This window comes from Fusarium venenatum, assembly GCF_020744135.1.
Source record: "Fusarium venenatum strain MPI-CAGE-CH-0201 chromosome Unknown EDB82scaffold_3, whole genome shotgun sequence".
Classification (NCBI taxonomy): Eukaryota; Fungi; Ascomycota; class Sordariomycetes; order Hypocreales; family Nectriaceae; genus Fusarium; species Fusarium venenatum.
The window spans coordinates 5,670,210-5,683,364 of record NW_027072131.1 but is presented as its reverse complement, the minus strand read 5'-3'; the positions used below and the strand labels follow the sequence as shown (position 1 = coordinate 5,683,364).

Below are 13,155 nucleotides of genomic sequence, written 5' to 3'. Positions count from 1 at the left end.
GGTGGAGATATGGCCATCAAGATGCTAGGCCGTGGCCTTTTCAAGATCCTGGCAAGTCCCCGGGTTTTGGAAGGCGGAATTTAATGCTTGGGATTGATCTTATTTGTTGATCCTCTTCTCTTTGACTAGACCGTTGGTTCTATTCATTGCCGAACACCAACTATCTAGTCCTGAAGTAACTTCTTGACCCTCTTTTCCATGAGCTGCTCAAATGCATCCACGCCATTCTCTAACGTGCTCATTGTACCTCCCTTCAATCTATAAACGACTCGTCTTCTCACACTCTCCTCATCGTCATCTTCATCTGTTTCCTCGCCCTCCTCCACCGCACCCTCAATTACGCCGCGCATAAACCATCGGTCGTGACTCACAAGAATCACAGCACCCTCCCAATCTCTCAATGCTTCCCGAAGTGCCGTGACGGTTTCGTAGTCAAGATGGGTGGTGACTTCATCAAGAACAAGGCAATGAGGTCGTCTCCAGAATAGACGAGCTAGTTCGCAGCGCACAACTTGTCCTCCTGAGAGTTTGCAAAGTGGCACGTCTGATGCGATTCGGCCTGGAAGACCGATCTGGCCCAGAAGACCGCGGATGTCTCCTTCTGTGAGCTCGCCGTCGACTTCTCGAGTTAGGAGAGCGAGGGCTGTTAGTGTAGGTTCTGAGCGGCCAAGAGTCTGTAGAGCTTCAACAGCGTGTTGAGAGTAGTACCCCAGTTTCAGTCGGGGATGCGTCGTCAGAGTTCCTGCTGTCGGTCGAGTCTCTTCCACTAGAAGTTTTATAAGCGTCGACTTGCCAGCGCCATTGAGACCGAGGATACCGATACGATCCCCCATGCCGACAGATAGGGTGATATCTTGCACAACAAGAGGGGTTTTGGATGAGTAGCGGAAGGCAACTTTCTCCAGGGATATCAGAGCGCCAGGGAAGCGCAGATCAGGTGGTTCGGGGAGATTCACCACCACAGGACGATCCTCTGGTGGAATATCGATGTCCTCACGCGCTGTCAAGTGATAGCCCACAAGGTCTCTGTTAAGCTTAAAGCGACCTCCTTTGGCACTAACCTGCAAACCCCAGCGATTATCGAGTTTCTTCTGACGAGACTTGGCTTGGCGCAGCTTATTGGTGTCATCGTTTGCCTTGCCAGCTTTCATGTTGGCCGCGATGGACTTTTCGATATGCGCTTTCTGCTTATCTTGTGCTTCTTTCATAGTGGTAAGCCATTGTTTACGTTCACTTTGCGACTCCTCGTACGTGGGTAAGTCGCCATGGAAGTAAGTTAACTGCTTGTCCTTGAGGATGAGAAGATCGGTGCAAAGAGAAGTGAAATCGCGATCGTGCGATACGAGGATAAGAGTAGGAGGATTATCGTCGTCTTGCAGACCTTGGAGATAGCGCTGGAGCCATATAATTCCTAAAAGGTCGAGGAAATTGGTGGGTTCGTCGAGGATCAGGATGTCTGTTTCTTGGACGAGAGCTGTGGCGAGAGAAGCGCGCATGTGCCAGCCGCCAGATAAGCTTGAGATCGGTTTTTGAATGAGGGTCTCGGAGAAGCCCAGACCTGTAAGGATCTTTTTTGCCTTTGATTCGATTTCTGATACGCGAGTTGGGTCCATTTGAAGTTGGAGATCTGCAAGCATGTCGACTGCTTCTTGGGTCTCGGCTTGGAGCGTTTCGGGAGAGATATCCCCGCTTGACTGCTGAAGCCTGGACTAAGTTAGAGATTGAGATGAAAGGAAAAGGAAGTATCGTACAACTCATTCGACTCTGCTACAACTTTCTCATATGCTGTAAGGGCTTTTCGAGCTTGCATGCCGCGGGCGCCGCTACGAAGTCGAGCGTCTTTATCCAGACGAAAAAGACGCTCCTGATGCTTTTTGTGTTTGTGCTGTCTTAAGGCCTTCACCGGGGCAAATGGATCAGACGAGTTTATTCCCTCTGCGAGACCTGGATTGAATGTTAAAGATTTGTCAAAGAGAACAGGAAGGCTAGGCGGGTAAATGTACCTTTGATGTCTTGTTCAATGGCATGTTTGGCGGTCGCTTTTTCAATGACTTGCTCCAATACAGATGACTGACCACCTTCGGCTGGGTTTGCATCAAGCTCCTCTTTTTCATCAGTGAGTTTAGTCTGCTGTAGAATAGCAATTCTCGTCTCTTCTGGGATACCAGGGATGAGCTTTTCGGCGATTGCTTTGAGGAGTGCTATAGAGTGTGGTCAACATCTCGGGCATTTGTTGTAACACACAGACATAAACCTACTGGACTTTCCTGTCCCATTGCGTCCTACTAAGGCATATCGTTGTCCCTCTTTCAGCCGAAGCTTGGCGGCAGAAAGAATTTCGACGCCATCGCTTTTCCCCTTGGCCTTTCCCTTGGCAGTCGCTTTGTCGCCTGAAGTTACAGTGATGTTTACACCGTCAATGTCGAGCTGTATGTTGTTTAGAATTGAAATGGGATTTATCATTAATTGACGTGCTCACTTCGCGATGGTTGGTGATTTGGAAACGCGTTTGCTTGGAGTTGCAGAGAATGGTGGCTACAGGTTCTGATGCCGCTGATGTCATTGTCGGAAGAGAGATTGGGAGTTGTGTAGTATGAGTTTGGGGATGAAATCAGATATTGATGAAAGAGAGATGATGGATTGAGAAGGTAGTTGCTATATCCTGAGGTTGTTCTGAAAGATGAGGCGTGATGTTATATAGTTGGATTTAACGTTGATTAATATTTCCTTAGGGGCGATCTGCACAAACACAGTAGCTACCTGTACAACTTGTAAACTGCCTTGCTTGGTATTTGTTTCTTGGCATTTTACTATGGTTTTGTACTCCATGTCACTGGCTCTCGATTGTTGGTGTCTTTGTTAGTGCAATTATTAAATTGTGATACAGTTAAGAGTGACTCACGCCGAATGACTTGTTTCTTACTACTTGCATCTTTTTCATGGGGCAAAAGAAATCATTAATTAAAACTTTTAGGAAATCAAATAACGCTATAATCGGATTTATCCGAATATTGTTAACCATTAGCTGATTTTAATTATTGGATGCTTACCTACCTGAGTTCAATAGCAGGGTAGTAGCTATTGTTGTTTTATCTTTCCTTCCTCTTTTCGGCTGAAATAACCACCTTCCTATTCTGTCCCTGTTGTTGATGACTGCCTGTGATAAACAAATAAATAGTAACTCATAATTTCCCCTCCTTCTCTTTTGACTTTTTTCTCCTTCAGCTTTGCATCTTCAACGTCCACTCTTATCAATATGAACTCTACAAACTGTGCTGCGTCTGTTGACGCCTCCTTTGGTCCATTTGTTCCTCCCGAATGCCGCCATGGCTTCGACTTTACCCTCATCTTTGAACAGTCCATTCTTGTGCTTTTACCAGCCTCTCTTCTTCTTGTTATTGCACCTTTTCGTATCTTCCGCCTCCGAAACGCTCAAGTCAAAGTCACGGGCCATCGTCTTCGTTCTGTCAAGTTGGCGCTTATTGCTCTCTTGGCTGTGCTTCATCTTGTGCTCGTCGTGCTCTGGGCAACTCTAACTCGTGCTTCCAACACGCGTCTAGACCGCGTCTCCATTGCTGCTGCATGTGTATCCTTTGCCTCCAGTTTAATGTCATGTGTCCTTTCCCACGCCGAACATGCCAAATCTCCTCGTCCATCTTCGCTCTTGAATGTCTTCTTTGCCGTGTCTTTGCTTCTGGATGTTGCGCTCCTTCGCACCCTCTGGCTTGTCCCTGTCAACATGGCCATCCCAGCCGTTTTCACGGCGGCCTTTGTACTCAAGGCGATGCTCGTCGTCGTTGAAGGGTGGAGCAAAGCTCCGTATCTTGTCTCCGGCTCCGAGGTTCACTCGCCCGAAGTCACGGCCGGACTTTATGCCCGGGCTGTTTTTGTGTGGGTGATGCCGTTGCTGTTGACGGGTTTTCGGAAGTTACTACGGCCGATGGATTTGTTGGAGTTGGATGAGGGTATGGGTTCGGCACGGTTGATCGGCAGGTTTTGGAGACATTGGAATAGGCACAACCAAAAAGGTTTGTCTACCTTTCCTTTTCCCCTTTCCCTCATTAGATAGTTTCAAGTAGTACTATATTCCAAACAAACTTGGTGATGTCTATGTACTAAATGCTGGTTTAGTTCCGGCCCGCAAGCATCGTCTCATTCTTTGTTGCATCACCACTCTACAATGGCCTATTGTTGCCGTTATTGTTCCTCGACTGGCGCTTCTTGCATTCACTATATGCCAACCGCTCATCCTCAACCGGCTCCTTGTGTTTCTTGGCGATGCATCTCAACCAATCAACATCGGTTATGGTCTCATTGCAGCATACGGTCTGGTTTATACAGGCATTGCCCTTTCTCAGGCTCTTTACTGGCATCGCAATGCTCGTTCTGTCACTTTATTGCGAGGCGTCCTTGTCTCTGCGGTATTCTCCAAAGTGACCGAACTGAGCACTACGGCCACAGACGATTCTGCAGCTGTGACACTCATGTCTTCTGATGTAAGATCCATACCAATGCTGAGATGGCGAGCTAACAAATCTCTATAGGTCGACGTTATTGTGAGAGCCATCAGAGAGATCCACGAGTTCTGGGCAAATATCATCCAACTTGCTATTGCCACTTGGCTTCTAAGCACTCACATAGGATATGCAGCGTCTGGTCCCATTATCATCTCTCTCGTAGCTCTTATCGCTACTGTCCTCGTATCACCATTGGCACGCAAATATCAAATTGGCTGGCTCGAAAAGACACAGAAACGAGTTGGTGAGTATTTATTCCCAGATATATATTTAAAACATGGCTAATTCACAATCAGGCATCACCTCAGCCATGATCGGTCACATCAAGAGCATCAAATGTTCCGGTCTGGCTCAAAATTTGTCCGACACCATCCTCGATCTACGAGCTGATGAGATTAGAGCTTCAAGACCTTTCAGAGTCGTTAGCAGTGTTACTTCTGCGGTTGCTCAAATACCTCTAATGATGTCTCCTGTTGCTGCCTTTGCCCTATTTCAGGGCGTTGCCTCGAGCTCTTCGGAGACGCTGGATGCTACTAGACTTTTTTCCGCGCTTTCACTCATTGTGCTTCTAGCACAGCCACTCTTTTTCATGTTTGAGGTCATACTCGACATGAGTGCTGCTTTGGGGGCGTTTGAACGAATTCAGAAATTCTTGGTGCAGGAATCTCGTCTTGACTTTCGCAAGGTGCAATCTTCATCAGACGTGGAAGTGTCTCAGCTAGGAGAGACATCCTCAATCGAGCTACAAATGCTTAGAAACCCCATGGCCCCTTCTATAAGAGACTCTGACACTAGCAGATTTGCCATCGAGGTCTCCCATGTCGATATCTTTTGGTCAGAGGAGCGCCCTCTACTCCATCATCTGACATTCAATGTCGGATATAACCAGCTTGTTCTCCTTCTCGGTCCAGTAGCAGTAGGGAAAAGCACGCTATTGAAATCAATTCTCGGGGAAGCCCCATTAACAGCTGGAATAATCAGACTACACGATGAAAGTCACGGTGGTGGTGTTGCCTGGTGCGAACAGAGCCCTTGGCTTCTGGTATGCTTATCTAACGTGAAACTTATTGACGATTTACTAATCGACCAGAACCGAACCATACGCGAGAATGTAGTTGGTTATGCTCGTTTCGATCCTGTCCTTTATCAAAAGGTCATCAAGGCTTGTGATCTTGTGAAAGATTTAGGTCAACTTCCACGGGGTGATGACACAGTCATTGGCAGTAAAGGTCATGCCCTGAGCGGAGGCCAGAAACAACGAGTTGTAAGTCGTGGACCAGACAAATGTCTTTTCAGATACTGACTTGTAAGGCTTTGGCTAGAGCTGTTTACTCACAGCCAAGAGTCGCCCTTCTTGACGACGTCTTCAGTGGCTTAGACCATCAGACTGCTCAAACTGTGTTCGAGAATCTACTTGGAAAACATGGCTTATTCAGGCAGTGGAAAACAACTGTGATTCTTGCCACTCAATCAGGCGAGTTGTTCCATAGCACTGATGACTTATGTCTAACTGTAAAATAGCCAACTTTCTCACTTCTGCTGATCATATTATTTGTCTAAGCAAAGAAGGGGGAATCTCTGAACAAGGCTCATTCCAGACTCTAGAGAACTCCAACGGATATGTGAAATCTTTGATGGATGACAAGGCAAGACACTCTAACTCTGAAGCTTCAGGGAAGGTAGTCAAAGAGCACGCTATCGATGAGACCGGCCAGTCCAAGCATGAAACTCCACAGCAGCAGGAAGAGCCAGACGATGCGCGGCGACAGCGCGGTGACTCGACAGTCTACAGATACTATTTCAGTAGCACTGGTGGTCTATTCATGGTTACCCTCTTGGGGCTCGAGATCATCTGGGCTTTTCTCGGGAGCTTTCCAAGTATGCTGTACCCATCATTCGAAGCCATTCCAAGGCAAGGCTAACTCATTTCCAGCAATCTGGCTTAAGTTTTGGACTGATGATAATGAGAAAGGGAACGACAGAGCCGGTTACTACCTTGGAATATATGCTGCATTGCAGATAATTAGCGTCGTCTGGTTTGCTATTCTCATTTGGTAACTATCTATAAAATCCAAATATTTGAGGACATCAGATACTGACGACAGAGTAGGTTCGTCATCGTCTTGGTAGCAGCAAAGTCGGGCATCACTCTTCATAAGAGACTGCTGTCGACTGTCATCAGGTAAGTCCCTATCTGACAAGGATGTCGGAGATAGATTAGTTGACAATCTAGGGCACCGTTATCACTTTTTACCACGACAGATCTTGGTTCCATCACAACGAGGTAATTTCGGACTCTCAGGGGATGCTTTTGGAGATTAACACTTTTGTAGATTCTCGCAGGACATAGGAATGGTTGACAATCATCTCCCCCTTGGACTTGTTGTAACTCTCGCCAGTAAGCCAACCCACAGCAACTCACTCTCATAAAAACTTTCCTAATAAAACAGGCTTCTTCGGTGCCATCGCTAAGGCTGGTCTCCTTGCCGCTTCAACACCTTATATAGCAGCAACATTTCCCCTTCTGGGAGCCATCTACTTCTATCTCCAGCGCGCCTACCTCCGGACCTCTCGCCAGCTCCGGCTCTTGGACCTTGAAGAGAAAGCTCCCTTGTATACACAGTTCCTAGAGACCCTTTCAGGTCTAGCAACCATACGGGCCTTTGGTTGGGGATCCGCTGCTATCGAGGCCAACCACGCTCTCGTAGACCGCTCACAGAGGCCATTCTATCTCCTTATGATTGTACAACGTTGGTTAGTTTTGGTTCTCGATCTGACAACTGCGGCCCTAGCTCTCCTCGTTGTTGGACTCGCTGTTCGTCTCCGTGGCGACGTAGACGTTGGGTTGACTGGTGTATCGCTTGTTCAGCTAATCTCGTTGAGTGAGACTGTCAACATGCTAATCCAGTTCTGGACATCGATCGAGACATCTATTGGCGCTGTCGCTCGTATCAAACAGTTTGCGGAGGATACTGGAGAAGAGAACTTGCTTGGCGAGACGCAAGAGCCTCCCTCACAGTGGCCAGATAAGGGTGCTATACAGTTTAGCAACTTGACGGCGTCGTATGGAAGTGATCAAGAAGACGTCCATTGTGCTCTTGATGCTGTTTCTTTTGAGATCAAGCCTGGGGAGAAGGTTGCTATTTGTGGTCGCACAGGAAGGTTAGTAGGTCAAACCCCCGTTTCTGCATCAGACTAATTGTGTCCAGCGGTAAATCCTCTTTGTTCCTCGCTCTTTTGCGACTTCTCAACTCCCAATCAGGCAGCATTACCATAGACGGCATATCTCTATCTTCATTGCCAAGGGAAACTGTCCGTCGCCGTCTCATCACTCTTACACAGGACCAGTTTGTTCTACCCGGCACCGTTAGACACAACGCAGATCCGCGGGGTGTCTTCTCTGATGATGACATCAACACAGCGCTTCGTCTTGTTGGTTTGTTTGATGCTGTAGAGCAACACGGTGGCCTGGATGCCCCCTTTGATGAGGATGTGTTGAGCCATGGTCAGAAGCAGCTCTTCTTTCTGACGCGGGTAGTTTTGAGAAAGCATGACGGAAATATTGTTCTCCTGGACGAAGTAACAAGCAGGTAAGTAGACGACCAAGTCACAAATTTGAGGGCCTAAGATAGCTGACAGAACGACAGCGTGGACCCCAAGACCGAGGAGGCCATCAAAGCCATCGTCGAACACGAATTTAAAGAGCACACAGTCGTGTCCATCACCCATCGCATAAGCACCATTGTTGATTTCGACCGCGTTATTGTGATGGAGAAAGGCTGCGTCGTAGAGGTCGGTGAACCAAAGAACCTTCTTGCTTCGGACAGCAAGTTCAAAGCTCTTTGGGCAACTAGACCTAGCTCAGAGACCTGATCGATATGTAAAGCTCTGGTGGTTTTTGTGCATTGAGATATCGTTTGTTGCAAGTTGGCTCTACATCTTGTCTAAATTGTCACGCTCTACAACAATAAATCTCCCTTTGCCTGCTCTCATAGTTCGAATATGCTTTTCAACGTTCCTCGCTGTTTGAACAGCCTCAATGACTTTCTCTTTCTCGGACTGCAGCGTGCTGGGCCCAGGCGTCCACCCTGCATAGAGGTGAAGCTCGGTGATCTTACCCCAGTGGTCGGCCCAGTTGACAAAGTCGTGGCCGGTTTCAGCCATTAGTGCATGGAACCAAGAACAGCAGCCAGTAAGGTCGAGAAACTCTAGCGAATACAGATTCCTACTGAGCGTGCGCAAAACGAGCAATGCCTCGCTCCAATCATGGTCAATCGCATGCGAATACAAGTTCGTCCCGCCGTAAGGGATACGACGTCCCTGTTGGGAAGAGACCGTGGCCAATCGAGACCGTGGTGTCAGGCACGGGTCGGGCCAGAATGCTAAACTCAAGTGGGTGAGTGTCGTAAGTTTGGACGACAAGGCAAGTAGATGCTTCCATGATGCGGATGAAGCGTGTTGAGGGTGCAAGGCCAACGAGAGGTGGGTGAGGTTGGGCAGCAAAGATCGGGGAGGGCTTGGAATGGCTTCGGAAACGTCCCAGGATTCTTGCAGTTCTATTGCAGGCTCCTGGTCTCTGACAGGGAATAGCAAGTCACTGACGTCCTTTAGTCTTATTGACCGACATGCAGAGCCCGAAAGATCGAGGTAGTTAACTTCAAGGTTTGAAGCCGTTGGGCTATCTAACTCGTCATCGCCAAAAGTATCTGGTGGCGGCAGCAAAATGATTTTGAGATCACTCAAGGAGAGTCCGTTTTGGCTAGTTATTCCAACATAGCGGATCAAGGCAGCCTTCAGATGGTTGGGCACGAAGTACAGATGATACTGATTGTACATGCGGTGGATATCCCATTCGTGTGCGAGCTTCTGCAGCACGATGTCTATCAGACTTCCGCGGGAAGGAAGATAAGTCCCTGGTAAACAGGTGTCTTCCAACCCTCTTGGACTCAAGCGCGACTGGCTCGAGGAGGCCTCACGAGCGGCATCCACAGATTGACGGGAGACCCAGCTTCTCGGTGGAGGAGGACCAGCAGGGAGTCTCCTGCCATCGCTATCAAACCTTTGACGGACTTGACGACGAGGAGCGGGGGTCGGTGTGTCTGGGATCTGGAGGAGCTCCCTGATGGCCGGGGGGAGGGTTGGAGCAGTCGCAGGCAGGGCTGACTGGGAGGCGGCGGAGGGGTTGATCGAGGTACGACGTAGGTTTGCTAGCAACTCATTGACGCTTCGGGAGGGCTTGTCTGTTGCGCACCACTTGTGAGACTCTGGCTGCCACGCGGTCTGGAGAGATGAGGGGAGAGGGGAAGGGTGTCCAAAAGGAAGCGAACCGAGAGGTGGTCGGAGGCCGAGTGATCAGAGGAGGGGTGTGGGAATGGGTATGCGATTGCGGTTGCGGTTGCGATGGATCAGGATTGTGTCGGACCAAATGCACTTACCAGAGGTATCAGTCGATCTTGACGAAGACGGAGAGGCCGTTGAGATTGGCTTGAAGGACTTTATGTGGTTCCTTTTCTTCGGCATGCCCGGGGACAAGCTGTGTGCAGTTTGCGACGAGGTGAGGTGAGGAGATGAGGAAAAGAGGAGAGAAGGGAAGAAATGTGCGACGTTGAGATGAACAAGGTATTTGTTTAACTTCCAGGATCTTGTATCATTATATATGAGTCAATTCGATGACTGATTAATTTAGCACCTCCTTTGGTTATTTGTTGAAGGGCAGTGGAGGATCGATAGAGTCATCAATGGATCCCTCATGAGTCCTTCTCAGCTCAGGTAACCATCATTTTTTGGCGGATGACGATAGCTTTCAGTGGAGACCCATGCTGAGGTGGGCTTAGTTCATGACCGACCGCTAACGTTGGCAGTCTAGGTCTCCACTGGTGGCCCAAACAGGCGCCAAGCGACTACCGATGGAGTTTACAAGACCCCTGATTAGGTACTTTAGTATACGTGGATGACTCCTAGAAGTAGGCAGATAGATCTCTCTATTTCTACTAACCCAACAATGGAATGATTGATGGATGGACTTGAAAGAAATACATCAGTTTCCAGTAAATGATCCAGTTATTTTCTTAAATAAAATCATACATAAATATCTATAATATCACACCGTACAGGACAATACTGGAGGTAAAACATTACCGGGATTAGATTCGAACCTCGAATGTAAGCCAATAAACTCCAACAGCAACAAAAGGTTCTCAAACCTGTTTGCCTGATTTTACCCAATACCAATGCCAGAACCCTTTCAAGGATCACTGAGGATCAATGCAGTGCTCATGCGTCTACATGCTTGAGGCGGCCTCTGCCTCTGCCTCTGCCTCTGCCTCTGTCTCTCCGCCCCATGACCAAACCCCGGCGATGATGTGCATAACGCAATGGATGTCATGCTTCCCTTGCCTGGCTTACACCGAGTGTGTTGGTCCAATCCAGGTACGGAACTCTAATACTATTCGCCAATCGCAATCATGACTTATACTCACCTCTTGATGTTGGCTATTCTTATCTCATTGTCGGAATGTCTGATGTCCTGTCTGGTCGAATATTGGTACTCTCTTTCTGCAAGAGACTAGGTCATGAGAATGCCAGGCAATGCATAATTCGTAAAGAGTTTGATACGATTGCCGTCAAGGGACTTGGCTGCGTACAAGACGCGTCAAGGATCTTGATAGACTGTCCGGAAACCTGCGTGCTACCAAGTCAAAGTATTGTGGTGAGAGATGCACGGCCGCATCCTCATGCAATCTTTTCTTGGATACCTGATCATAGAAACAGCTCTTTGTCGCCAATGAGTTCGCTCGATCGTGTTTGTCTACTCTGCATCATCCATTCATATCGGAGTCCTTCACTGCGACGTTTCATCAGCGAAAGTATATAGTTCATTGAAATCGCCAAAGATGAGTGGTTCATGTTGCTGTTGCCTTTTCGATCGTTCGTCGGCAAGGAGCCGTGAACTATGGGTAGCTGCGCACCCAGTTTCGTCAAGGAAGCTGGGAGGGTAACACATCCAACTTCTTTCCCGCCACCCAGGGCGGATAACCTCTAGAACTAGGTTATGATTGCCATGCCTCCCATGATACCGTCATTGAGATTTCAAGAGGGTAAAATACTATCCTTATGTTTGCTAATAGATGACGACAGCTCTTTGTCCACATTGGTCCACCATCTATCAACTCTATGAAGTGTATTTTTGACTGGCGAAAGTCCGTGGAGCATTATGAGGGCGCATATCGCTCATACAAGACTCTCAAACTGGTCCCCAGTCTACCGCGACAGAATCCTCGTTAAGGGAAAAGCATCGTGGTATCGTGAAAAGCGTAGTGCTTAGGCTTTGCTTGCCAACCCGAGTTGTGGCAGTCCCCCTGGTTCGCGATCTATTGGTTACCAAGTGAGCTTTGATTTGTGCCCTAACTTTCTCGTGTCTCACAACGACAAAGGCCTTTTGAAATGGATCTGGGCTTTTGGGAAATGTTCAAAATGTGGGAGGCTTCCCCATCGCGGGCCAAAGGAAGCGTCCGCGGGAGGAACACTGCAGAAGGTCCAGTATTTGGCCAAGGCCTTCTTTCTGCAACATATGCCTGCTTCCAAGCTAGCTTGGGTGACTTGGTTTGACAAGATGCTTGATTCGGAAAACAGAAGCGAACAAATTTGGCTAGTTCGTCACTTTGAACCCCGATTTGAAGTAGCCACACCGATAGAGCAACCTTGGAAGCAGCTGAAAGTGGTTGAATAGTGTTCCATCGCATAATATACCCTGGTATGGTGGACGAATTGTCGATCGTTAGCAAATGCTGTCATGGCGTGTCTTTACAGCAGTGATCCAAATAACTTCATTAATGAGTCCAGGGTTACGATAAACACCCCCGGTTTGCCTACGAACAGACCAGGTAAACGCATCCTGGGCCGGGTCTGGATTCGACTTGGGCTGGTAACAATACTCGTATTGCAAGACGCAGACATCTCTTGCTCGTGTCAGATTTATTATATTATCCCAACAAGATCATTCGAACTGGTTTCAGAGAAGCAATCATAACAACGAGCCAGTAGCTTATGATCTCTGCATAGATCCTACACAGGCTCAGCTACAAGCATCCTGTGTGGCCGCTTCGTATCCTGCTTCCTTATTGGAATCAAGAGTGACAGGAGGTATAGGGTGATCATTGACATCCATCTGCTTTTTTCCTTGTGAGACACTTGACCTGATTAGGAGTAGAACAAATCCGTTGCAGGCGGATATTTCGAGGTGAGAACTTGTGTTAGTTGTGACGAGCTAAATCTTGCTCTTGACTCTGCATCTGCATCCGAGAAGCATGGTGCAACATGAAAATGGCCCCAGGCGGTCTTCTTCGCAAACGGTAATCCTATGAGTTGGATTCCCAGGCCGTGGACAGAATCTTGCCAGCTTCTATGTCATGAAATCGGGGTTCACTAGCGCAATGAGAGTGCTCAACCCTGCTGTTTGTTCCTCTGTCGAGGTACTCACAAATCTAAACATAGGCAAATTTCGTGCCCAGTTTAGATGGACAGGCCTTATTACATGTTGCTAAAGCGCTGCTAGGCTGGTAAGGCGGTTCAACGAGTAGCCAACTGGCGGCGTAACAATTCGAGGATAATGATAGTCCGAGTTAGTGCCTGTATTTGC

At 48.1% G+C, this 13,155-nt stretch overlaps 3 protein-coding genes across 3 annotated transcripts; 1 reads left to right on the top strand and 2 right to left on the bottom strand.

Annotated features, from left to right (window-relative positions):
• Window positions 1-164: 164 nt before the first annotated feature.
• Window positions 165-2,563, bottom strand: EDB82DRAFT_433211 (P-loop containing nucleoside triphosphate hydrolase protein; the record flags this gene model as incomplete). The annotated part of the gene is made up of 5 exons (XM_025728326.1): window positions 165-1,704; window positions 1,752-1,944; window positions 2,004-2,201; window positions 2,259-2,427; window positions 2,480-2,563. The coding sequence occupies 5 exons, from the start codon at window positions 2,561-2,563 to the stop codon at window positions 165-167; spliced, it is 2,184 nt and encodes a 727-aa protein (XP_025582705.1).
• Window positions 2,564-3,256: 693 nt separating this feature from the next.
• On the top strand, window positions 3,257-8,390 carry EDB82DRAFT_547223 (P-loop containing nucleoside triphosphate hydrolase protein; the record flags this gene model as incomplete). The annotated part of the gene is made up of 14 exons (XM_065609488.1): window positions 3,257-4,028; window positions 4,132-4,496; window positions 4,545-4,761; window positions 4,814-5,559; window positions 5,608-5,781; window positions 5,829-5,991; window positions 6,039-6,395; window positions 6,451-6,553; window positions 6,628-6,699; window positions 6,751-6,801; window positions 6,851-6,915; window positions 6,968-7,679; window positions 7,727-8,107; window positions 8,165-8,390. The coding sequence occupies 14 exons, from the start codon at window positions 3,257-3,259 to the stop codon at window positions 8,388-8,390; spliced, it is 4,404 nt and encodes a 1,467-aa protein (XP_065464137.1).
• On the bottom strand, window positions 8,349-10,534 carry EDB82DRAFT_261485 (uncharacterized protein). Its single transcript, XM_025728324.2, has 2 exons — window positions 9,953-10,534; window positions 8,349-9,757 (listed from the first exon to the last, which is right to left on the bottom strand). Exons 1-2 carry the CDS (start codon window positions 10,035-10,037, stop codon window positions 8,451-8,453), a joined length of 1,392 nt encoding a protein of 463 aa, XP_025582703.1. The 5' UTR covers window positions 10,038-10,534; the 3' UTR covers window positions 8,349-8,450.
• Between the last annotated feature and the right edge of the window lie 2,621 nt (window positions 10,535-13,155).